Source organism: Sinocyclocheilus grahami, unplaced genomic scaffold (assembly GCF_001515645.1).
Source record: "Sinocyclocheilus grahami isolate Dianchi unplaced genomic scaffold, SAMN03320097.WGS_v1.1 scaffold2240.1, whole genome shotgun sequence".
Classification (NCBI taxonomy): Eukaryota; Metazoa; Chordata; class Actinopteri; order Cypriniformes; family Cyprinidae; genus Sinocyclocheilus; species Sinocyclocheilus grahami.
The window spans coordinates 18,214-44,636 of record NW_015507419.1 but is presented as its reverse complement, the minus strand read 5'-3'; the positions used below and the strand labels follow the sequence as shown (position 1 = coordinate 44,636).

The 26,423-nt window shown below is 40.8% G+C and overlaps 2 protein-coding genes across 2 annotated transcripts in view; both read right to left on the bottom strand.

Annotated features, from left to right (window-relative positions):
* Positions 1 to 3,003, bottom strand: part of LOC107574464 (NACHT, LRR and PYD domains-containing protein 3-like) — a 34,566-nt gene extending 31,563 nt beyond the window's left edge. Inside the window, 2 exon segments of the mRNA XM_016260897.1 lie at positions 302 to 467; positions 2,848 to 3,003. Of these exon segments, the coding sequence (XP_016116383.1) occupies positions 302 to 467; positions 2,848 to 2,984 (303 nt within the window). The 5' untranslated portion in view covers positions 2,985 to 3,003.
* Positions 3,004 to 5,670: 2,667 nt separating this feature from the next.
* The window catches only part of LOC107574462 (NACHT, LRR and PYD domains-containing protein 3-like), a 33,997-nt gene continuing 13,244 nt past the window's right edge, over positions 5,671 to 26,423 (bottom strand). The window contains exons 2-8 of the mRNA XM_016260896.1: positions 14,244 to 14,381; positions 11,972 to 13,999; positions 11,472 to 11,645; positions 11,073 to 11,240; positions 10,516 to 10,677; positions 6,360 to 6,406; positions 5,671 to 6,288 (exon numbers count right to left, since the gene is read on the bottom strand). Coding sequence (XP_016116382.1) covers positions 5,729 to 6,288; positions 6,360 to 6,406; positions 10,516 to 10,677; positions 11,073 to 11,240; positions 11,472 to 11,645; positions 11,972 to 13,999; positions 14,244 to 14,381 — 3,277 coding nt within the window. The 3' untranslated portion in view covers positions 5,671 to 5,728. The remainder of the gene's footprint in view (positions 6,289 to 6,359; positions 6,407 to 10,515; positions 10,678 to 11,072; positions 11,241 to 11,471; positions 11,646 to 11,971; positions 14,000 to 14,243; positions 14,382 to 26,423) is intronic.

The window sequence follows — 26,423 nt, the reverse complement described above, 5'->3', positions numbered from 1 at the left end:
GAACATTATTTCATTATTATAACATTATTAATTTTTTTTCACATTATTTCATCATCCTAGAGTCACTAGAACCTATTTCAGCTTCATCCACGGGTTCAGATTTGTAAGTTGCAGAATTACGGCTGACAAACTACAGCTTACACTGACCACTACATCTCTTTAGAAAATGTAGGATTGACTTCAAAAACTAAATTAATCATTACAGTTCGTATTAGTTTAATCAACACCTATACCATTTATGATGCACTGCAGACATCTGAGGGACATGGTTTACCTAAGTAGAACGTGTTCCTAGGTCAACATCTTTGTTAATCAGTTTTTATACTCACTCAAGGTCAGAGGTCACTGCTCCATCACTGAGAAGAGGAGGGATTCCCATGGATCTCTCACTCTTCACAGACACACAGCTGGGTTCTGGAGATGCTGCTTTATGTGTGTGAACATCCTCCTCTTTCATCTCACAGAGACTTATTTTACAGGCCATGCTGTAGAAAACCACGAAAGAGTAGAGGAGGAATAATCAAAAAAGAGAAACATAAAAATATCACTTCTTTTTTAAATTTCTGTTTCTAAATTAATGTTAATTTCACTAATGTCACACTCTGTTTGGTGAAAGACAACTCACAAACATAAAATTTCAAAAAAACAGTACTTAATCAATAGTATATTCTTTTGTTGAAGCCACCAGCCTGCATTAATTCAACTTATTTTAAAGATAATAATATTTAACAGTGGAATTCAAGGTGAAAAATGTAATTGCACCAAAAGAGCTCTTTAGCTCCACCCACTTCTGTGAAAAGGTCATCAGGTTTTCAAAATGTTTTTATGCTTCAAATAAAATTTTGTTTCAAATAATGTTGTAATTTACCTTGTATGGGAGAAATTAATGGAAAAAAGTACTTCCAGAACCAACGCCGCTGAAAAAGTAGGAGGGCACTAATGCAATCTATAAAGCCTGACTGCTCCAACACCTCAGTATCTGAGCAATATTCTATCACGCTATAATCACTGAATATGTAATTGTGACAAAGTTCGTAGTTACGGGAAGAAGGAGGCAGAAACCGGCAGACATTTAAAGATGTTTACCTTAGAATGTCAAAATAACTCAACGTAAAACAACACATTCAACGCCAGACACATATTAACAGTTGCCCAACAAATTCACCACAGGATAAATCTACAATAAAATAGTTATTTGTGTGTTTCGAACACTTTTAACTGATAATTCTCCCACTGCTTAAAATGTGCAAAATCACCCACAGCATGTCTCATTTAGCACTGCTGTAGGCGGCCCTTATTCCATACGCTAAATGCCATCATGCAGTTGAGGTGTGAGGTGTGAAGCCCTCTGCGGGGAGGCGGTATGGCTATAATAACGAACGCACGCACAACAAATAGACAGATAAACTGAGGGTAAACCTTTTAATTCAACTGAACGGTGCACATCCATTTCAAATTAAAATTTCTAACTTATTTTCTTAAACTTAAAAGGTAATATCTATGGTTTCACCCATTTCAAAATCTGAATTAAAAATGCACTTATAAAGCTCTCTAAGAACTTGACATGCTCACTGACGCTCACACACGCTAACTTTGAGCTAGTATAGTCTTTCAAAGGACCAAGGCATGACCTTTAAACCTGTTGGCTTTACATCATCAAGTCAGCTGTCACTTCATTTTGCCATGAGGCCCTGCAGAAGTGCGAGGCTCTGTGTGGTTGCACACTTGGCATAACCCGTCCGACGGCTCTGGGTATCGCTATCGGCAAGTACAAAAAAAGAAAATTATCGGTATCGGACTCATTCTGGAGAAAGTGGCATCAGTACATCCCTAATATTTACATTTACATTTAGACATTTAGCAGACACTTTTATCCAAAGCGACTTACAAATGAGGACAATGGAAGCAATCAAAAATCAACAAAAGAGCAATGATATACAAGTAATATAGTACTATAGTATAGTACTATAATATTTACCACTTGTACATTAATATGTAATGTCAGAAGAGATTAGATATGTCAGCCCAGATAAATTAATGTTGGATAAATCACAAATTACTTTTATATAAATACTCTACAGGCCTCAGTTAACATGTTAAATGATAAAGTTCATGACAGTACAATTAGAAAAATATGGGACAAGTATAGCATGTTTGCAAGGCACCTCACAGTCATTGAGGCAACCATGAACTCCTCTGTATAACAAAGTATTCTGGAGTCAAATGTGAGGCCATCCAATCGACAGCTAAATCTTGGACAATGATCGCAAGCACACCAGCAAATCTACAACAGAACGGCTGAAAAGAAAAGAATCAAGGAGTTGCAACAGCCCAGTGAAAGTCTAGACCTCATCCTGACTGAAATGCAGTGGTGAGAGCTGTGCATAAACAAGTGCCCACAAACCTCAATAAACTGGAGAAACATTGTAAAGAAGAGTGGGCCAAAATTCCTCCAGAACGATGTGAGAGACTGATAAAGTCATACAGAAAATTATTACTTCAAGTTATTGCTGCTAAAAGCTGATCGACAGGCAATTGAATCATAGAGTGTCCTAACCTCATCACACAAGGCTTTCCCATCTTGGCTTTATTTTTGTTAAATAAATAATGACACAGTGTGATATGTTTTTTTTTTTATTTTAATAATTTTTTATTATGCCCTGATACAGAAAACCATGGCATTTAATATGGTGTCCTAACTTTTTCACATGACTATATATATATATATATATAAATCCAGACAGAATTTTATCTGTCATTTTTATCACTACCAAGATGTTTCCGGCTTATAATATTTTGAAAATGCCTAATTATGTTTCACCACATCAGTTAAATGTTTATACTCACTCTGCTTCATCACTGAGAAGAGGAGGGGTTCCCATGGACTTGTCACTCTTCACAGACACACAGCTGGGTTCTGGAGATGCTGCTTTATGTGTGTGAACATCATCCTCCTCATCCTCTCTCTTCTCATACAGACTCATTTTACAGGCAGTGCTGTAGAAAAAGACACAAATATGCAATCAAATTTACTTCTTTAGATATACAAGAGAAGTAATGAAATCTCTGCCACTCAATATTACAGCATATAAAAAACTGTGGATGAAACACCAGTCAAAAGCTCAATTTCCAGTTCAATACGTTCAGAAAAAACTCGAAGAATCAATATGAATAAGAAAAACTCTCAGTAGAGACTATTTAACCATCTGAAAATACTCTTAAATTACAGTACGACAGAAATAAAAGTATTTACACATGCAGATTCACATTGATTGATTTATTCATGGAAACTAATCCAGAAATGTTTGTCCAAACCTACCTTTGTCTCGACAATGAAGAACATCGAACAAACGTTTCATTCAGTGTATGATTTCTGTTTTTAGAGTCTTAAATGATTCACATTATTCACAAACAGCTTCCTTCCCGTCTGTTGAAACTGTTTCACTTTCACCTTGGACAGAGTCACATGGCCAGTGAGAGAAGAGAGTCAACCAGCTCTGCAGTCTAGTGATATGAATGAAGTGACAGGTGAGGATGAAATCCTAAAATAGTTTCTTAAAATTGTATAATGTCCCTCACAAGCTGTATGTTCCTGTCAAGTCTGAAAGTCTCCTAGAACCAGAGAGTTGTGGTGTGTGATTGCTCAATGAATCAATGTGGTTGAATGATTTGGTTGAATAAATGATTCGATGATTCACTTAATGACAAAGTGGTCAATTGTCACCACCCACTGACGCAACGATGTAACGAAAAATGCAATAAAGCAGAAACCTTGTGAATTGTTTGTTTTATATAATGGAGGCAAAGCTGAATTTCAGCATCATTACTCCAGTCTTCAGTCTCACATCCTCCTTCAGAAATCATTCTAATATTCTGATTGGTGCTGGATTATCATTAGTTATTATTGGTGCTCAATTATTAATAATAATTCATATCAAAGTTGAAATAATGATAAACACTCAGCATTTATTTGTAGCAGAAATCTTTTGTAACCTATAAATGTGTTTATTGTCACTCTTAAACAATTTGATGCATCCTTGCTGAATAAAAGTATACATTTAATAATAATAATAATAATAAATCTTACTTATCCCAAACTTTTGAATGATAGTATATCATCGTTACCACAAAAATGTTAAGCAGCAAAAACTGTTTTCAGCATTGATGATCATAAATGTTTCATAAGCACCAAATCATCATATTAGAACGATTTCTGAAGAATCATGAAGACTGAAATAACGGCTGCTGAAATTTAGCCTTGCCATCACAGGAATATATAAAAAGTTATTTTAAATTGTAATAATATTTTACAATATTACCGTTTTACTTAAGTAAGTATAGGCCAGTGTTGGTAAGCATAAGAGTTTTCCTTCAAAAACATTACAAATCTTAATTATTCCAAACTGTTGGTAGCGTAAATGTTTAACTGTTCACTGTTAATTAAAAAAACATAGAGCCTATATACAGTAGATCAGGTCTTTATCAAATAAACCTCTTCAAAATGTCAACTTTTCATTAGAAAAGTTCTGTGTTCATTTATTTATAATCTGAATAGATTACCACAGATATTGTCTAATATTATCAATACTTCAGCTGTCACATAATGAATATATTTTAAATTGTGAATACTGAATTTTGTAGCATAGTGTTCAATAATTTGCACATTTTAATAAGTGGTGACAGAAAATTCAGTGAAAGTCACACACTCATTTGACCTTGAAATAGCAAAACCATCCCATCACTGATTCTTGAGAAAAGAGAACAAATGCCCCACAACTTCACCTTGCATTAGTGTTTATTTTAACAGTAAAACTGAATTTTAAATGCTTATTAAATATTTGACACATGACTTTTTATCTAACAGTGTTGTTGAGTGATAACAGTGACATTGAGTGATAAACAGACATGAAAATAGACTTTTATTGATTATTGATTACAATAATTGTTGAATTATTAATATACAATTATTGAAAATTACAATATTTATATATTAAGATATTCTGATAGTTAACTAAATTGTTAATGATAACTTTCTGTTAAATGACGGTAAAGATTTGGAAGCAACGGGTTAAAATACATAATCTGAGGATAAATATCAGCCTATAAATAATGTTCTGAATCTGACATGAGTTTGTCCACATCTTCAACTATATTGAACAATCACAGTCAAACGGATTGTAAAACAGACAGCTGAGAATGAGTGATCAGGAAAAGATATCAACCTTCCACATGGCGCATAAGATGAGCTCCACAGCCTTTAACATTTGTGATGAAGTGTGTTTTCTGAAGTCCACAGTCAACACAGCCATCTACCAGGAAATTTTAGAGCACTTCATGCTTCCTTCTGCTGACAAGCTTTATGGAGATGCTGATTTCATTTTCCAGCAGGACTTGGCATCTGCCCACACTGCCAAAAGCATCAAAAGCTGGTTCAATGACCATGGTGTTACTGTGCTTGATTGGTCTGCAAACTCGCCTGACCTGAACCCCGTAGAGAATCTATGGGGTATTGTCAAGAGGAAGATGAGAGACACCAGACCCAACAATGCAGATGAGCTGAAGTCCACTGTCAAAGCAACCTGGGCTTCCATTACACCTGAGCAGTCCCACAGGCTGATTGTCTCCATGCCACGCCGCACTGATGCAGTAATTCATGCAAAAGGAGGCCCAACCAAGTACTGAGTACATGTACAGTAAATAAACATACTTTCCAGAAGGCCAACAATTCTCAGTTGTTTCTCGCAGGAAGATGTTTTTCACACAGAGACACTGAACTACCAGAATAATAAAATCTAAATCCAGCATAGAGGGGTTCAGTGAATGTGGTGTTGAATGTGTGTAAGTGTGTGAGTGTGTGTGTGTCAGAGACGCTGTAGAAGGACAGAGTGCCGGCCGACCAGTCCAGATACACTCCTACTCTGTTAGAGCGACGTGAAGGGGCATATGTGAATGTGCTCTTATTATTGTAACTGACAGAGTATCTGTCATTAAACCAGGTTAAACTCCAGGACTTTTCATTGCATCCAAACAAACAGTCATTACTTTTTCCTTTCCTGCTGATTCCTTTATACGTCACAGATATATCAGCCCTATATCCGCTCCATTCAGCCTCCCAGTAACAGCGTCCAGACAGACTCTCTTCACACAGAACCTGACGGTATTCATCAAATCTCTCTGGACGATCAGGATACGGCTGCTTCCCTCTCAAATGTGTCACCTTTCTGTTCCTCTCAGACAGAGAAAGACGAGTGTGTGCTGTGTTTGAATCCAGTGTGAGATCACATGCATCTGAACACAAGAAGAGAGATTATAACATTTATATCATAACAAAACAATTAAGCTGTGTGTGTGTGTCTTACATTTCTGTGGTCCTGTTGTAATCCTGATCTTGCCTTTATGATCCACACTATAAAAATAAGTCACACTCATTTTACATAATGAAAAAGCTAAAAAAATGAAAGAAAATTATAAAAGAAAAAGATATATATAATATAATATTAATATATATATATACAATAAATAAAAACTGCTCTGCACAACTTGGTGGATCATAAAACAATTTGTTGTTAACTGTGTAAAATATTAAAATATGTTGTGAAAATTATGATGGAACAAACTGATGTATGTGCACAATTGAGAAATGGGTATTTTTGAAGATCAATCGCAGCATGTCTCACCAGGTAAATATTTCATTAAAAAATATATGTAATACAAACATTTTTGAGAAATAAGTAATTTGTACATTTACATAATTGGTAAGGGAAAAGACTTTGGCTGCGTCCGAAAACTTATGTAGCTGACTTGCTGCCTCGCTGACGTATGAGGCAGCTGACTTTGCAGGCAGCGTTTTAGCACGAAGGCACCTCATGAAACTGATTTCGGACAGGCTTCTGAGGCAGCGTAACGGTTTAATGATCCACAATAAAATAGAACGAGTTTTGATGATAACTAAACAAATATTTAATTACTATAATACTGATTTCATGCTAGAAATAACATCAAAAGTGCAAAAAGTTAGTCGGAAATATACACTTACACACAAACTGACCACCAAACACAAATTTCAGACACCATCTTTATTTTTTAGCTCAACCGTCACGCAATGGAACGCACAGGATTGTGGGATATCAAAGGCAGCGAAGGATACATCTATGCTGCCTTCAAAATTTGATCAGAAGAAGGTGAGACAGGAAGTGAAGCAGAATTTGTATTCGGACTTGCCTTGATGCCTTCCTGCCTTGCAATGCTGCCTCAGAAGGCAGCATTTTAGAGTTTTCGGATGCAGCCATTGTGTAGCTGGGTGCACAGACCATGAGTTCAATTTTCATTTTGTGAACAGTATAGGGATTAACGTTAGTGTATTTCATTCATTCACCAGACCCAAACATACATAAGTTTCAAATGCCACTAACATTTATAGTATAGTAATTATAGCAGTGTAGATTATTTGCATTTGAAGTGATATTATAAATCCTGTAAACATATATAGAAGGTATGGATTTCTCTGGTTCTCTGCACTGGCGTTTAGCAAAACCGGAAGTATCTATGCACACACTCGTTAGACAGGTAATCCAAGATTGCGGAGATATGCAACTAGCCCATAATGTTGGGTGTTGCCATTTATAAAGCTAAAAGTTAAATGAACACCCGTAAACTGAGGCACTTTGTTGCTGGTTTAATAAACTCAAATAAACGCATCCATGTGTCACGTAACATGCTGATAAAAGCTCACAAAAGCCCTATTCGCAAAGGATTAGTATTACCTGGTGACCTCTAGTAATTTGTAATAATTGCGGAGGTCGTCTGAGATCTTAATTCTGTTCGAATCAGCCATATCTGTAATTTGTAAAGTAAAAATTCCCCCGCAAATGGCCTACCATATTTCACCGAACACCGAGGTCCTGTGATAATATTAGTCCCTTGTGAAACGGCATCTCTGTGATTTGGCCAGGATTCGGCGTGGTCGTTTATAATTTTTTCATCATTTTTTAACAAAATTAGATGGGGACAGATGACATGTATAGCAGCCAGAGGCGTCATGTCCATTCAAAGTGAGGGGGCATGTGCCCCCTCAGATTTATGAGCCAAGTGGATTTTGAATGCAGCTGTCAAATGACAAAAAATAGCCGAATAATATTTTCTATATTGGATACAATCACACCAGCATGATTAAATTGTTCAGCGCATCATATAATCAGCTGCTAAATTCAAATCTGCATTCGCTGGCTGGCACTGAGTCAGAGACAGACACATTTTTACAGCACTGCGCATCATAACCAATCACACACGATGCTGTTGAGCTTATGAATGCAATGGCAAATCAGAGGCGTTCAGATGAGTCATCGCTAAAATGCCGGTGTTTTCTTCACTGGCTCGCTGACCGAGTACTTCTTTCTGGCGAATTCTCTCGTTAGAAACAACAAACTGCAGATGTATGTATAAATCTATAAGTAAGATATTCATTTCACAGTGTAAACAGCTTCAGTGATTTTAATGGGAGTTTTTGAGAGTGCTTGAACTCTAGACTGTCAGTGAAAATGTTCTTTGATAATGTAAATGTTCTTTGCTCTCTTTTCACGATGTGGGAAGATTTGCATAACGCCGCCCAAATGTTCACGCAAAGAAAGAAGGCATAACTTTTGTTGATGCGGCCGCCGCCTGGTCGTGAAGGCGCTGTGTGTTTTGTCGTGAAAGCGAAACTACTTTGGTTGGCCTTCCAAAAGAGGACGATATCTGCTTTGTCATGCCTGGAGCTGATCCGTGCTGGTTGCTGAGGAAATACATCAACTTTGCACTGTGGATCGCCGGATCGGCTTTCACCGTGGACGAAGCGGAGTCCAGCCCGGGGTCGTCACATGTGGTTGCCGCAAGCCCGCTGGATGCTTCTTCGTCGAATCCACCGCCTCTGCTCACTCAAGCCCTCCGGCCGTCCTTCACTCTAGCCCCCGGCCTCTGCTCTCTCTAGGCCACCGTGTGTGATGCTGTGTTTCGTTGTGAAAGCGAAACTACTTTGTTTGGCCTTCCAAAAATGGACACGACTAGAAATCAGTGGTTAAGTTGTATTTACAACACTGTTCCAGAACACTTCAACCCAAATATTCAGATGTGTCCAGCACATTTTATGGAGGACCGTTTCCTGATCCTGGGAGAGTAGACTACAATGCCGGCTGTTCTGACTCACAGACTGTAAGTACGTTTTTTATATTTAAAGAGTTTTTATATTTTATATATTTAAAGCAAGTTTTTTGGACAGTGTAGAGTAGGGCTTGTTGTTTGTCATTTCTCCGATCACAAATGCAGATGTGGTTTTATGTTTACGCAACGCGATACAACGCAATGCGTAAAAAGACAGTATAAGTTATTATAATCCATAATTATGTCCCTACTGGATGCAACGAATGCCTCGTTTATAATGGGTTTTCATTAAATATAAAAAATATAAAATATAAAAAAACGTACTTACAGTCTTTGAGTCAGAACAGCCGGCATTGTAGTCTACTCTACCAGGATCAGGAAACGGTCCTCCATAAAATGTGCTGGACACATCTGAATATTTGGGTTGAAGTGTTCTGGAACAGTGTTGTAAATACAACTTAACCACTGATTTCTAGTCGTGTCCATTTTTGGAAGGCCAAACAAAGTAGTTTCGCTTTCACAACGAATCACACAGTGCCTTCATGACATGGCGGCGGCAACAACAATACTACAGCGACAATAAAAGTTATGCCTTCTTTCTTTGCGTGAACATTTGGGCGGCGTTATGCAAATCTTCCTGTTAGAGGACGTGTTAGAACAAGCCGTTTTAGGTAGGTGTGGTTAACTCTTAACTTTTATAAAGAACATCTCTTTGGATTTGAGACTTTAGTCTTTGCAACTTTACAGATCTTCTTTATGCACCAAGAGCTTGTAACACTCCAAAGAGAAAGGAAAAATTTAAATCGCATCATATGACCCCTTTAAAAAGGGTAATTAAAAGCCTTAAACTGATTTTTTTTTATTCTGCAGATACCCTGAAATTGTGAAATGAAATCCCTTCCATGATATTACTGTTTTAAAAATGTTTTTGATTGACGATTCGACTATCCAAATTTCTATATAAATTTTTTTTATTTTTTTTTATTTGGGCTAGTTAGAAGAGTGCCTGCTCGAAGGTCTAACATAGATTTTCTCTGGGGGATTGGGGGCACAAAAAACCTGATCATCATATATGACATCCCTAAAAAAATCACATCCCTGGTCCCCTTAACATTATAACTTAGGATTTTCCAAACTTAAGAGCTTTGTTGCAACCAGGCCTAAAGTCTTGAGTCTGTTTCTCAAATGCTGCTATTATGGGTCACAAGCAGCTATTGAGCTGAATCAAGATCATCTTCACTCACAGAGTTCAAGACACATCCTTATTAATGTACACATATATGTCCTGTATTCAGGGATTTATGTACATGTGAGTTTTTATATTATAGCAGACACATGTACAAACACAAATGACAGGATGATTGTTAGTGTTGAACATACTTGAGTTTGTCCAGTCTGTAGTTTGGATCAGAGAGCAGCTTGACTAATGATTGTCCTGGATGATTGTAACTCAGATCCAGCTCTCTCAGGTGTGAGGGGTTTGAACTCAGAGCTGAAGCCAGAAAACAACAGCCTTCCTCTGTCACCATACAACCAGATAATCTACAAACAAACACACACACACACACACACACACTCTCTCTCTCAACATCACATCATCTGGGACTGGAGATCATCTTAAACTGATTCACACACAAGAGTGTTTAGATTCATGTAACTCTGCTTTAAATCAATTGCCTCATTGTAGCACTTTTTATCCAAAGATCACTGATTACAGGTTTAGTTCAGATGGAATAACTCTGGGTTCAGTGTTTTAACAGCTTCTGTTCATATCCGCACCTCAAACATTGACATTTTAGTCAGTAAATAGACAATAAAAAAAAGTCTTCAGACACAATGGGGTCTGCTGATATATTACAAAAACCCAGAATTTCAGGACCAGAGCTGAGGGCATCATTATTGTCATAATCAAGTGAATCTCTATCTGTTTTTATTACCTCAGTATGCTGAGTTGACACTGTGAACTCTTCAGTCCATCAGAGAGAAGCTTCACTCCTGAATCCTGTAGGTCATTGTGACTCAGGTCCAGCTCTCTCAGTGAGTTTGATTGTAGATATGAAGACAAACTTTCACAGCATTCATCAGTGAGATTACAGTCTATTAATCTAAACAGAACAAAGTACAATTATCACATTTACATTTATTCATTTAACAGAGACATTGATCTACAAATGATCCTCATTTAATTATCCTTATACATCTTTCAACAACATGACAATATTCACTATTATTTCACTGTCTCTAATTACTAATTACTGCAGTATGCTAAATTATTAAAGTTCCAGACCCTGAACAGCTCATTTATTGTCTCAACCATTTTATTACAAATCACAAACCTCAGTATGTTGAGTTGACAGTGTGAACTCTTCAGTCCATCAGACAGAAGCTCCACTCCTGAATCCTGCAGGTCATTGTTACTCAGGTCCAGCTCTCTCAGTGAGGAGTTTGATGATTGTAGAGATGAAGACAAAATTTCACAGCACTGATCAGTGAGATTACAGTCTGCAAGTCTGCAACACAGAGTGAACGAATTGTACACATTTCCCATTTGAATGAACTGTACACATTTTCCACTGAATCTCAGGTCATTAGTGGATTACTAAGTAAATATACATCAATGGCATTTAAGATTTTGGTTTTCATCGCTGTACATGTTTCTTCAGAAAAAAAATATTGACAGAATCAAAACTGGGGAGCCGGGGAAGTTTCAGAAATTTGGTTGATTTCACACGGAATGACCCAACTCTGTTATAATTTGGAGGAATTACAATCTTATTGTGCCTCAACAAAACAGACACATTCAGTTTCATTTGCAATCACATGAATTAATACTCACAGAGCTTTTCTGCAGTTCACCACAGCTGGTATCAGTCTTCTTCTACCCTCATCTGATGTGTTGTATCTCTTCAGATCAAACTCATCCAGCACTTCCTCTGATATCTGAATCATGTAGGTGATTGTTGAGCATTGAGATGGAGAGAGCTGATTCTTTGAGTGTTTCTCTGATTTCACAAACTCCTGAATCTCTCTGTACAGAGTCTGATCCTTCATTTCCAGCAGACAGAGGAACAGATTGATGCATCTGCCAGCTGAGAGACCTTCATCGACTTTGATTGCATTTTTAATGTAGTGTGTGATTCCTTGACCCAGCAAGTCTTTCTGTGTGGAGTTTGCATGTTGTCCACAGTTTATATCAATATCCAAAGACTCTGGTGCAGGCTCCAGAAGTTTTTGCAAATGGATGTCAAACATATCATCAGTATTCTGACCCTTGATTGTGTCTTTAATGTTCTGTGTGGTGTCTCTGATTGTCTCTGAGCTGTTCACTGTGTGTGTCAGTAGATCCTGTAAGAGTCTTTGATTGGCCTCATGTGAGAAGCCCAGCAGGAACCGCAGGAAAAGATCCAGCTGTCCATTTTCATTCAGTATGGATGTATCAACTGCTGATATTAGTAGTTCATCCACAGAGTTTTCCAGACTGTACCACTCATATCTTCCTTTCAGAAATAACATCAGTGATTCCTTATTCTTGACTACATGGGAGTAAAACAGATATAAAGCAGCCAGAAACTCCTGAAAGCTCAAATGAATGAAGCAGTAGACTTTCCTCTGATGAATCACAGATTCCTCCTTAAAGATCTCAGTGCAAATCCCAGAATACACTGAGGCATCAGTGACATCTATGCCACTCTCAATCAGGTCCTCCTCATAGAACATCACGTTGCCCTTCATCAGCTGTTTGAAAGCCAGTTCAGCAAGTTTCACAATCACATCTCTGCTGGACGTCAAGGGTTTCTCTGGATCTCTCTCATCATACTTCTGACTCTTCATGTTAATCTGAGTCAGCAGGAAGTGGATGTACATTTCAGTCAGAGTTTGAGGTATTTCTGCACTGTCATCTTGTTTCAGGAGGTTTTGAAGCACAGTGGCTGAGATCCAGCAGAAGACGGGGATGTGACACATGATGTGGAGGCTTCTTGATATTTTAATGTGTTGGATGATTCTGCTGGCTTGATGCTCATCACTGATTCTCTTTCTGAAATATTCCTCCTTCTGAGGCTCATTGAATCCCTGAATTTCTGTCACACGGCTGATGTATTCTGAGGGGATCTGATTGGCTGCTGCTGGTCTGCAGGTGATCCAGATGAGAGCAGAGGGAAGCAGCTCTCCTCTGATGAGGTTTGACATCAACACACCCACTGATGAAAACTCATTCACATCACAAACTTTCTCATCATCTGAAAACATCAGTGTAATTCTGCTTTCATCCAGACCATCAAAGACGAACACAACTTTACAGTCCTCATAAATCTTTGAGTCCAGATCTTGAAGTTCAGGATGAAAGTCCAGCAGAAGTCTGTGAAGACTGTACTGGTGATCTTTAATCAAGTTCAGCTCTCGAAATGGAAGCACAAACATGAAATCTACATCCTGATTGGCTTTTCCCTCGGTCCAGTACAGAATGAACTTCTGCACAGAGACAGTTTTTCCAATTCCAGCGATGCCTTTAGTAAGAACAGTCTTGATTTCATCTTTCTCCTCACATCCTGGTTCATTTAAGGGTTTAAAGATGTCATTGCAGTAGATTGGAGTGTGTTGTGTTCTGGGTGTTTTCTCCATCTGTAAAACCTCATGTTCTTCATTCACTCCTTCACTCTCTCCCTCTATGATGTAGAGCTGTGTGTAGATCCTGTTCAGGAGGGTTTGATTCTCTTCTAGTTTGATTCCCTCAAATAATCTTTCATACTTCTTCTTCATGCTGGTTTTGTGTTGGTCTTTGACTCTCTGCCTGATGAGGATCTGACAGTCTGAGTCAGTGCAGGTCAGTCGGGGCACTGATCTGATCTCAACATCTGTTGTCACTCTGCAGAAACAGTGAGATGAAATAAGACAAAAAATGACTGTGAAAAGGCATTGAAATTCAGAAAATGCATTTACAAATGTTTTGAGGACACCAAACTCTAAGATATAATTTGATCCCACACTTATATAGAAGCTACAGTTGAACACACTGCTTTGAGATGGAACATGTCTGTAGCTGACGAGAACAAATAGTGCAAATGAATGAAGTACAGACTCAGCTACACACTGCTCACACTGGTACTTACTCAGGTTCAGCGTTATGAAGCAAAGATTTGCATCTCTTCATAAACACACAGCTGGGTTCAGGAAATGCTGCATTACGTTTACGAACAGAAACCCTCTTCTTTCTCTGCCCACAGAGACTCATTTTTCTGGCAGGACTACTAAAACACAAACCAGATATATACTTTATTTAGGACCACTATTGGGGCTGGGCAATATTGCCAAAAATATGATCACAAATGATTACATGTTATCTGCACAATAGCAATAAATCATTCATAATTTATTGATTCTCCCTTATTTCTTTTTTTCATCTTTTACATTTTTCTTTCTGAAATAGCCTACTGCTTATATACATTCAGAAAGTCTTCAAGTTTTGTGGAGTTTCACACAAAGATCAGTCATTATACAGATGGCGACACAGCATTTGACCACTGGATTTACAAAAATCAGTGAAGAAGTGTTTCAAAATTGCATCAACTATGAACACATTTTATTTGAATTATCACTATTTAACCATGTATTTCTATGTCTTTGGAAGGCTTTGTCTTTTCTTTGTCTTTCAAACACATTAAAATGCACAAATTCACAAACTGTATTGTAATCTGATCCTCTTTCACCTAATATATTTACTTTAAGTGCTCCTGAGATTACACACACCAGCTTATTGGTGGAGAGGAGACAGTGTGATGAAGCCAATCAGTAGATATGGGGATTGTTAGGAGGCCATGATGGTCAGAGGCCAATGGGCGAATTTGGCCAGGATGTCGAGGTCACGCCTCTACTCTTTTCGAAAGACAACCTGGGATTTTTTAACGACCACAGAGAGTCAGGACCTCGGTTTAACGTCTCATCCGAAGGACGGTGCTTTTTGACAGTATAGTGTCCCCATCACTATACTGGGGTGTTAGGACCCACACAGACCACAGGGTGAGCACCTCCTTCTGGCCTCACTAACACCTCTTCCAGCAGCAACCTAGTTTTCCCAGGAGGTCTCAACCCTGCTTCGTGGCAACCAGTCTTGGGCTACAGGGCGATATGGCTGCTGGCTTATATGATCACATGACATGCATTTTTAATGATTTAAAAATTATTAATTTTTATTTAATATTAAATGCAATTAAATATGACATATAATTACATTACATTTGTCCCAAATCATTGTTAATGTGCACAGTGATTTCACCCTAGGCTCAAAGATTGTGCATTTTTCGACCCCTAATTATCGATGTTTGTAATTTGTTAATTTGTTCTTATTTTATTACTGACTGTTCACTGTTCAATATTTTTTCTTTCTTGCTGATCCGAAAAATCTTTGACTCAAAAGCCATAATATGATCCATTTGTAGTCAAGTTTATTATGTGATTATGTTTCACAAATAAAACAGACTTGACTTGATTTACCAATTAAATATTGTCTTAGAAATGCCTCACTCTAGCAGGGAAATCACACTGATACACACTCAGGGTCAGAGGTCACTGCTCCATCACTGAATTTAGGACGGTCCATGGATGCATTACTCTTCATAGACACACAGCTGGGTTCTGGAGATGCTGCTTTATGTTTCTGAACAAAACCCCCTTATTTTACAGAAGTACTAGTGGAATACATAGAACAGAAATGTAAAACAATTTAGTCACACAGAATAAAATATTAAATGAGATGAATAAACGTTGTTGCAGGGGTGTCCACAGGATTCTCATCTATGGTACGCAAAAGAAAATGTAATCTAAAGTTTGACATAGAATTTCTAAATTTTTATCTTTGAATCAGTGACAGTTTGTTGAAACCTGCTGACTGACAGTCTCACCTACACATAAATATGTACATTATACAGTTAGGTCCATATATATTTGGACACTCGGTATGCCACCAGAATAGAATTAAAATGAAACAATAAAGATGAAATTGAAGTGCAGATTTTAAGTTTTAATTCAAGGGTTTGAACAAAAATATTACATAAAATGCTTTGGAATTACAACCATTTTTATACATAGTCCCCCCATTTTCAGGGGCTCGAATGTAATTGGACAGATAAATATAATTTTAATTTTTAATATTTTGTTGAGAATCTTATGCAGGCAATGACTGCCTTAAGTGTGGACTCATGGACATCAGCAGAGACTGGGTTTGCTCCTTTGTGATGCTTTGCCAGGCCTTTACTGCAGCTGACTTCAGTTGTTGTTTGTTTGTGGCTCTTTCTGCCTTTAGTTTTGTCTTCAGCGAGTGAAATGCAGCTCAATCGGGTTGAGATCAGGAGATTGACTTGGCCATTGCAGAATATTCCACTTTTTTACCTTCAAAGACTCCTGGGTTGCTTTTCTGTATTGTGGCGAGTATCCCGAGTCCAGATTAGCGTCGCCCTGGAAACGCCGCTGCCACACTGATCACCGACGCACAACACCTGTGCGCGATGAGAGGCGCACCTGGAGCTCGTTCCCACTGGCCTTAAAAGCCAGGAGAAGAGATATTAGAGGGAAGGCACCCCGGAGCTCCAGGCGACATTAATGCTTGTTTCTCCTTGTTCACAGACTCCGAAGGCACCCTGGGAGAGGGATCTGCACCACGGCACTTCACCCCACACCCCAGGGCGCCTGCCCCTCCCGGAAGCGCCGGTCAAAGCGCACCAATACCTCGTCCGTTTGACCGAGAACGACGACATCGAGGCTTACCTCCACACATTTGAGGTCATCGCGGCCCGGGAGGGGTGGGTCCAGGAAGAGTGGGCTCGCATCATCGCTCCCTTCCTTACCGGAGAAGCGCAGCTGGCCTATTTTGCCCTGAGGGCACCCCGGAATGAACCGTATGACGAGCTCAAAGCTGAAATCCTAGCCTGGGTGGGTCTATCGCCCATGGGGGCGGCGCAACAGTTCTATCAATGGACCTATGATGAACGGCAGCCAGTGAGAGCGCAAGCTGCGCAACTGGCCCGAGTAACTCACCTCCGACCCCGGACCAGGTAGCCGAGAAAGTGCTCATCGATCGACTGCTACGGCCACTGCCCCGCCCGCTGAGGCGCCCGGTCAGTATGCGAAATCCCCAGGACATCCACAGCCTGATAGAGGCGGTTGAGCTGGCGGCGGCAACGAACGCCCACGAGGCAGGGAAGAGAGCGGGCCTGGCGCCCCGCAGGGCACCGCGACCAGGCAGCAGACCGGCGGTCCCCGACTTTGTGGATGAGCCAATGCCCACGGAACCCCCGGCCCCGACGGCCCGGGCCTGGATGGCAGGGTGTTTCCTGCACCAGGACGGACTTTCCCCGGGCCCCAGCAGGATGGTAAAACTGGAAGGGAAACTTGTACAGGCCTTCTTGGACTCCGGCAGTTCAGTCACCCTCGTGCAACCGTCCCTGGTACAACCCAGGCCCGAGCCATAATCCCAGTTGCTGCTGACGTGTGTGCACGGAGACACCCGCTATGTACCGGCCCGTACAGTGCGGATTTCAGCGGAGCCCGGGACCTGGGCCATCGAGGTGGGCATTGTGCCAGATCTCCCCGTACCTCTGCTCCTGGGACGGGACTGGCCGGGGTTCCAGAAGCTCCTCCTCGGACCCAGGATGCCAGGCCATACCGCCCGGAACGGACCACGGCGACCCCGTCGGGGACTGCCCAGCCCAAGGCCGGTATACCTAGTGACAGACAGCGAGAGGGAGGGTGAGTGTCAGCCCGCTAATCTACCATCTGTCTACCTTGATGTGTTTTCCCAGGTCACGACCGGGGGCTCGTTCGGAAGAGAACAAAGCGAGGATGACCACCTGCGGAACTGCTGGGATCAAGTGCGCCGCATTGATGAGGTAGACAGGCTTCCGGGGGACAATTCCTCCTGGTCGTGCCTACCACCAAGATGGAGACGGTCATGGAGCTGGCACACGGCCACCCAATGGCGGGACACCTAGGAGCCGACAACATCGTCCAACGCATCCGGGACCATTTCTGAAGCGGGTTGTGGCCGAAGATGGGCGTGACTGGGACCTCATGATCCCGTACGTGCTCTTTGGAGTCCGGGAAGTACCACAGGCTTCCACAGGCTTCACCCCCTTCGAACTGCTGTTTGGGAGACAGCCTAGGGGCCTTCTAGACGTGGCTCGGGAAGCACGGGAGAACCAACCCGCCCCCCTTCGTAGCCTCGTTGAGCATGTGCGGGAGATGAGGGAAAGGATAGACCCGGGTCATGCCGCTGGTTAAGGAACATCTCGTGACCGCCCAGCGCGCCCAGCAATGGCTGTACGACCGGCCCACCCAGGCCCGGGAGTTCCAGCCAGGCGATCGAGTGGTGGTACTGGTCCCGACAGCTGCGTGCACGTTTCTGGCGACCTGGCAGGCGCCCTACACTGTAGTGGAATGGATGGGATTGGTGACGTACCGGGTGCGGCAACCGGGCCGCCGACGGACGGTGCAAATCTACCACGTCAACTTGCTCAAGAAGTGGGTTCCCCGGGCCGAGCAACTTGCCACGCTAGCTCATACCGGGGCCCCGGTAGTGGACGTGGAACCGCAGCTGTCGGCGACCCAGAAGACGGAGCTTGAGGCCCTGGTCAGTCAGTTCCGGGATGTGTTCAGTGAGACCCCGGGCAGAACTACCGTCATAGAGCACGAGGTCCACACACCACCCGGAGTCGTAGTCCAGCAGCGGCCCTACCGGATACCGGAAGCTCGCCGGCCGGCTATAGAGGAGAAAGTCAAGAAGATGCTCCAACTAGGAATCATCGAACCCTCCTGTAGCCCGTGGGCCAGGCCCATCATGATGGTTCCAAAGCCGGACAACACCCTCCGGTTCTGTAAAGACTTAGCCTACACGGGGCACCAGCCACGTTCCAGCGGTTGATGGACATCTTGCTCCGGCCCCACCAAGCCTCGGGGCTTACCTGGATGATGTCGTCATACACTCTGAGGGCTGGGAGACTCACCTGGAGCATCTACGGAGGGTGTTGACGGAGCTCCGGCAGGCTGGCCTGACGGCCAACCCCAAGAAGTGCCACCTCGGCCTCACCGAAGCCAAATACCTGGGGTACAAGATCGGAAGAGGGCTCATCATGCCCCAGGACAAGAAGGTCGAGGCGGTAAAGAAGTTCCCACGCCCCGCAAACAAGACGCAGGTACGGGCCTTTTTGGGGTTGGCAGGCTACTACCGGTGTTTCATACCTAACTTCCCCTCTATAGCCTGCTCCCTGTCAGACCTTACCAGGAAGGGGCAGCCGGAGAAAATAGACTGGACTCCCGAGACCGAAGCCACCTTCCAGGCCCTCAAGACAGCCCTGACGTCCTCCCCGGTCCTTCATGCCCCAGACTTCGGCTGCCCCTTCACTCTATATACGGACGCCTCCGGCACCAGTTTAGGGGCAGTCCTCTCCCAGCTCCGGGATGGAGAGGAACACCCCATAGTCTACATCAGCCGGAAACTCTCCCCCGCGGAGACCAGGTACGCCACCCTGGAGAAAGAGGCCCTGGCCATAAAGTGGGCAGTCCTGGAGTTGAAATACTACCTTTGGGGCAGCCGGTTCACCCTTGTCACCGACCATGCGCCCCTACAGTGGATGTCCAGGGCGAAGGACACAAACGCCCGGGTGACACGGTGGTTCCCTGCACTCCAGGACTTCTGCTTCCAGGTACAACATCGGGCCGGGGCCGATCACGGGAATGCGGACGGTCTCTCCCGGGACTGGTCCGGTTGGGCCGGTCTGGCAGGTAACCAGAAATTCCCCCCCCGTAATACCCCCACAACGAGTTGTGTGTTTCCCCACAGGACCAGGGCGACGCCTAGGGAGGGGGGATGTGGCGAGTATCCCGAGTCCAGATTAGCGTTGCCCTGGAAACGCCGCTGCCACACTGATCACCGACGCACAACACCTGTGCGCGATGAGTGGCGCACCTGGAGCTCGTTCCCGCTGGCCTTAAAAGCCAGGAGAAGAGACACCAGCGGGAAGGCACCCCGGAGCTCCAGGCGACATTAATGCTTGTTTCTCCTTGTTCACAGACTCCGAAGGCACCCTGGGAGAGGGATCTGCACCACGGCACTTCACCCCACGAGCACCACGCTGAGACGGGCACCGAGCATTATTCATCAGAGCACGTGTGATCAGTGTGTGGGCAAATAAATCACCCTCTGGGGCTCTTTCGACCAGTACCGAGTCTGTGTTCTCATTCACCCCGCGACAGTATGTTTTGTGTCATCGTCCATTTGCACTATGAAGCACCACCCAATCAACTTTGCTGTATTTGTCTGAATCTGGGCAGAGAGTATATCTCTATACACTTCAGAATTCATCCGACTGCTTCTGTCTTCTGTCTCATCACCGCTAAACACCAGTAAAGCCATGCATGCTCATGCATCACACTGCTCCATGTTTCACAGATGATGTTGTATGCTTTGGATCATGAGCTGTTCCAAGCCTTCTTCATACTTTTTTCTTCCCGTCATTCAGGTTGATCTTAATTTCAGTCGTCCAAAGAATGCTTTTGCAGAAGTGGTCTGGCTTTTTTAGATGTTTTTGGCAAAGTCTAATCTGGCCTTGTTTGCAGCTTGTGTTAAAGCCTCTGTATTTGCTCTGGTGAAGTCTTCTCTTGATTGTAGACTTTGACAGTGACACGTCTGCCTCCTATTAAATTAGGATAAGACAAAGACATTACTTAATTGGACCAAAAAACAGTACACAGAATCTCTTGGATTACAATATGCAACTAGACAGATGTACTGTTACTTCCTCTACAGTCAAAAAATCTGGGTGTTATATTAGACAGAAAGTTACGAAACATGATACCTGTTTCTGATGCAGAAAAGTTAGTTCATGCATTCATGACCTCTAGACTGGACTATTGTAATGCACTGCTAGCTGGTTGTCCTGCATCTTCAATAAACAAGCTACAGATAGTCCAAAATGCAGCGGCTAGAGTCCTTACCAGGTCAAGAAAATGTGTGACCCTGGACCACAAATCCAGTCATAAGGGTCCATTTTAGATGAAAGCTGAATAAATAAGCTTTCCATTGATGTATGGTTTGTTAGGATAGGACAATATTTGGCCGAGATACAACTATTTGAAAATTTGGAATCTGAGGGTGCAAATAAATCAAAATATTGAGAAAATCGCCTTTAAAGTTGTTCAAATAAAGTTTTTAGCAATGCATATATAGTACAGTAGGAAATTTACAAAATATCTTCAATGAACATGATCTTTACTTAATATCCTAATGATTTTTGGCATAAAAGAAAAATGTATAATTTTGACCCATACAATGTATTTTTGACTATTGCTACAATTATACCCCAGCAACTTAAAACTGCTTTTGTGGTTCAGGGTCACATATGATCATATTACCCCAATTGTACAGTCTCTGCACTGGCTACCTATTAAGTTCCGTATCAGTTACAAAATATTATTACTTACCTATAAGGCCCTTAAGCCTTTATTTTGGGTAAGTTTCACTACTTATTGTAAAATTAAGAGATTCATGTTTAGACTTTTGCAGATTATAACCTGGAATTTGAATGTGGGAAATAATTACAGTTAGATCCAAAAGATAGTTTTAGCAACATAGCGCAGATACTATAGAACACAGTTAGCTGACTAGCTGTATAAGATTGTGTGCTACGCTAATATATTACTTCACAGGCATTACTGGCTTGTACTTTTAAATCCATAATATTATAAATTGACAGTTTATTGCTGGTCTGTGGTTTTACACTGCTGTAATTTTTAAAGATTTCATATTATTTTAAGATGAGCTTAAAGGGTGCACTGCTATGAAAATCACACAGCTTCAGTGTGACATCAATAAGAAAAAAGTATAATTTCATAGATATTGTTAATAATGTTTGTTAATATTAAAATATGTATAAACTTAATACGTGACCTAGATTATTTATTTTGCAAAATCTTGTCATTTTAATAAATATTACATTAAATAAAAAAAAAAATTGTTGCTGCTCCAATTAAGCTCAGTGTGCTCTCTTTAAAGGGGTCATATGATGCGATTTCAAGTTTTCCTTTCTCTTTGGAGTGTTACAAGCTCTTGGTGCATAAAGAAGATCTGTAAAGTTGCAAAGACTAAAGTCTCAAATCCAAAGAGATATTCTTTATAAAAGTTAAGAGTCAGCCACACCTACCTAAAACGGCTATCGTTCTAACACACCCCAACATATCTACGTCACAATGTGGGAAGATTTGCATAATGCCGCCAAAATGTTCACACAAAGAAAGAAGGCGTAACTTTTATTCTGGCTGTTCTGGCTGACGCAAGTCTTGAGTAGTGTAGAGTAGCGCTTGTTGTTTGTCATTTCTCCAGACATGGTTTAATGTTTACGCAGCACGATACGCAACGCAACGCGTAAAAAGACAGTATAAGTCATTATAATCAGTAATTATGTCCCCACTGGATGCAACAAATGCCTCGTTTATAATGGGTTTTTGTCTCGTCGCTCCGGCCAGGACACGGCATCACAGTATGGTGAGGGGCGTAACATTTCCGTCACACGCTTGAGTTATTCGGCCAATCACAACGCACTGGATAGCTGGTCAATCACAGCACACCTTGCTTTTCAGACCGATGAGCTTTGTAAAAATCGATGCGTTTCAAAAAGGCGGGGCATAGAGGAGAAAACAATAATGTACATTATGTGGAAAATAATGTTTTTTTAACCGCATAAACATTGCATTACACCAAATACACAACATAATGTTCTTTTTAGCAACTTCATATGACCCCTTTAAGGTTTTTAACCCCTTATGACCTTTCCACATTGAACGTCTATGTAAATACTTCATAAACAGACTTTAAATATGAAGTGATGGTTGTCACTTTAAGTTAAGTTAATTGATTTTCTATAGATTCTGTCAACTCAAATCTGCAGACTGGCTCTGACCTTTGGCAACTACTGTGAACTTCTCCAGACTGTAAATCGGTGGAAAATCAGGGCAAAAACCGTGTAGTGTATTCCAGCCTCAAGAGACTGTAGATAAGTTGACATCCATTTAAACAGAGGCTTCATAATGAGGCTAGATTCTGTGTTCATCCCCATGAATGAAATGTTTTATTGGTTTGTTTTATTTGATTTTTTAATTTGTGTTACTTAGCAGAACACAGACTAGTCTAGATGTTGCAATGTGCTTAAATGACACTTCATTATGAATATATAACTGATCAAATTGAATGCCTTGTTGCTTAATTTTTGTGTTCTGTTTTTTTTTTGTGATTGACTTTGTACATTAAAAAAATATATTTTTTTCAATTATTCTTTAAAAAGGTTGTTTAAAATAAACAATAATTTTTTATAAAACATGATGTGAGCTTATTGGAAACGGGTGTGCTTCTTCTCCATATACACTACATCACTGGGTCCCATCATACAGGCACATGGCTTCTCCTACCATTACTATGCTGATGACACACAGCTCTATCTTTCATTTCAACCAGATGATTTAACGGTAGCTGCACGGATCTCAGGCTGCCTGGCGGACATCTCGGCATGGATGAAAGAACATCACCTACAGCTCAACCTGGCAAAGACTGAGCTTCTTGTCTTCCCTGCCACTCCAACTCTACAGTATGATTTCACCATCCAGCTAGGTTCTTCTACAATTTCCCCATCGACGTCGGTCAGAAATATTGGCGTAATCTTCGATGACCAGCTGACCTTCAAAGACCACATTCCAAAGACTGCCCAGTCTTGCAGGTTTGCATTGCACAACATCAGAAAGATCAGGCCCTTTCTAATGGAGCATGCTGCGCAACTTCTTGTCCAGGCCCTTGTCATCTCTAGGCTGGACTACTGCAATGCTCTTCTGGCTGGACTCCCATCAAGCACAATCAAACCTCTACAAATGATTCAGAATGCAGCGCCACGACTGGTCTTCAATGAGCCCAAAAGAGCCCATGTTACACCTCTCTTTATCTCCTTGCACTGGCTGCCGGTTGAGGCTCGCATCAAGTTCAAGACATTGATGCTTGCATATAGAACAGCCACAGGCTCAGCACCCGCCTACTTCCACTCACTACTACGAATTTACATCCCCTTCAGAAGTCTGAGATCCGCTAGTGAGCGACGCCTCATGATACCATCACAGAGAGGCTCAAAATCACTTTCCAGAACATTCTCGTTCACCGTTCCCGGCTGGTTGAATGATCTTCCCACCCCTATCCGGAATGCTGAATCCCTGACAATTTTCAAGCGACAGCTGAAAACTCATCTCTTTAAACGCTACTTGACTTCATCTAAAAAAAAAAAAAAAAAAAACTTTTTCTTTCTTTCTCTTTCTTTATTCCTTCCCTTTTCTAGCTTGTACTTATTTGAACAATGCCTAAAACTTGTTATCTCAAGCACTTCCTGTCTGTTTGCCTCTTTAAGATGAATCGCTTTATGTATTCCCCAATTGTAAGTCGCTTTGGATAAAAGCGTTGGCAAAATGACTAAATGTAAATGTAAATGTAAAGGGTACAAACATGTACCCATTAAGCACAGCCAGACTTTTTGCATTTAATGATGTATATCTTAATAGAAATGCTTTTGTCATTTAAAATAAAATTAAATATTTTTGTGTGAGAGATTAATATATTATTTTAACATAACTTTTTAGTACTGAAACCAATATATCGTGCACTAAAAATGTCTCTATGTAGATTTTGATGAGCTTAATAGGTACGTTTACCCAACTCATTCACTGTTTTGTAACTTATACTGTTACAGGAACTGTTGAAAGGATCATTGCAGTGTTTAAAACATATAATGAATTTTAAACATATTCTGTATATTATGTTCTTGTGCATTTTGTGTAGTAATGTAAATTATGAGAATACTGCACATTCCATGTATACTATGCAGTTAGTGTTTCGTGGATTCTGGTCTTTCCTGTCACAACATAATTGCATCCAAGACTTTCACTTTGATACTTGTGTATACGCTATAGTGACAAAGAATTTAGATTTATTTGAACTAATTCATATTTTCATTTACATTCATTCAACTGGTTTATAAAAGTCACACTCGAAAGAGTTGATGATTGTTAAAAATGTATTTCCAAAGTTAAATGTTAGATGATAATGTTAACTAAATAAAATAACTAAACAAAATTATCAGCATGATAAAAACAATTGGCAGCAAGAACATTCTTTGTGTGGAATATGTAATAAAATTAGTTTGATTGCCTGGTTGGAGTGAGACTTTCTTGACGTCTGAATATATCACACACATATATGATAGTATTTCAAATGTAACAGCTCAACCTAATTAGACCCTACAATGCAAAATAATCATGAGCAATAAACAAATATCCTATGAGAACATTGGACATTATACAATATTTCCAGTATTATATACAGTACTTTAATAATTAAACCTCAATATGACCTTCTTTTTCTCGCGCTTATGTTGACAGAGTAGTAGCAACAGATAAATACGGATATTCAAAAACAAAACTCCTAACTTTATATCATTAAAATGAAATAGAAAGCCGCTAACAGACGCTCACATCCACACGCAACACTGACACCTTCACTTTCAGGTCAAGAAGCTGTTAATCAAAAACTCAGTAGCCAATGAGAACACACCGCTGCTAGCCCCGCCCCCACGAGAGATTTGTGTCAGAACGGCGAATGAAAACTTCAGAAGCGTAAATGAAAACTCTGGAAGCGCATTTGTAACTACAGATCAGCGAATGAAAGAGGAGAAAACAGTTGCAAAACATGTAGTGTATTATAAACGAAGTTAAAGTTTTTTTGTTTTTTTTTATAAGTTTAAGTTTAAATATTTTATTATTTTTTTTAGTTTCAAAGACATTTTATTCAGTTGCAATTTATATTTTCATAAGTTTCTTGAAAAATTACATTAATTTTAATTGGCACAAAGGTAATTCCATATATTCCAGAAAGCAGGTTATGTGACATACCCAGGTATGTTTGAGGATAAGCGAGCGGATAACCTCAGCTTTTGGTTCCAAAATCGGAGGTAACTTTCAGGGCATGCAAGTAGCCATAGCAACTTGCTCTGTGAAGATAACCTGCTCTGGAGCAGGTTATGTTTCAGGGTTAGTTCACTTTAGCGCTATCAGCGCACGCATGATCTACTGACGAGCCTTCAGTGGGTGTGACGGATTGCGCACAATATTATATATTACAATAAAGTTACGTAATATAGTCTACTATATATATATATATATATATATATATATATATATATATATATAAACACACAACAACAAAAAATTCCAGACCC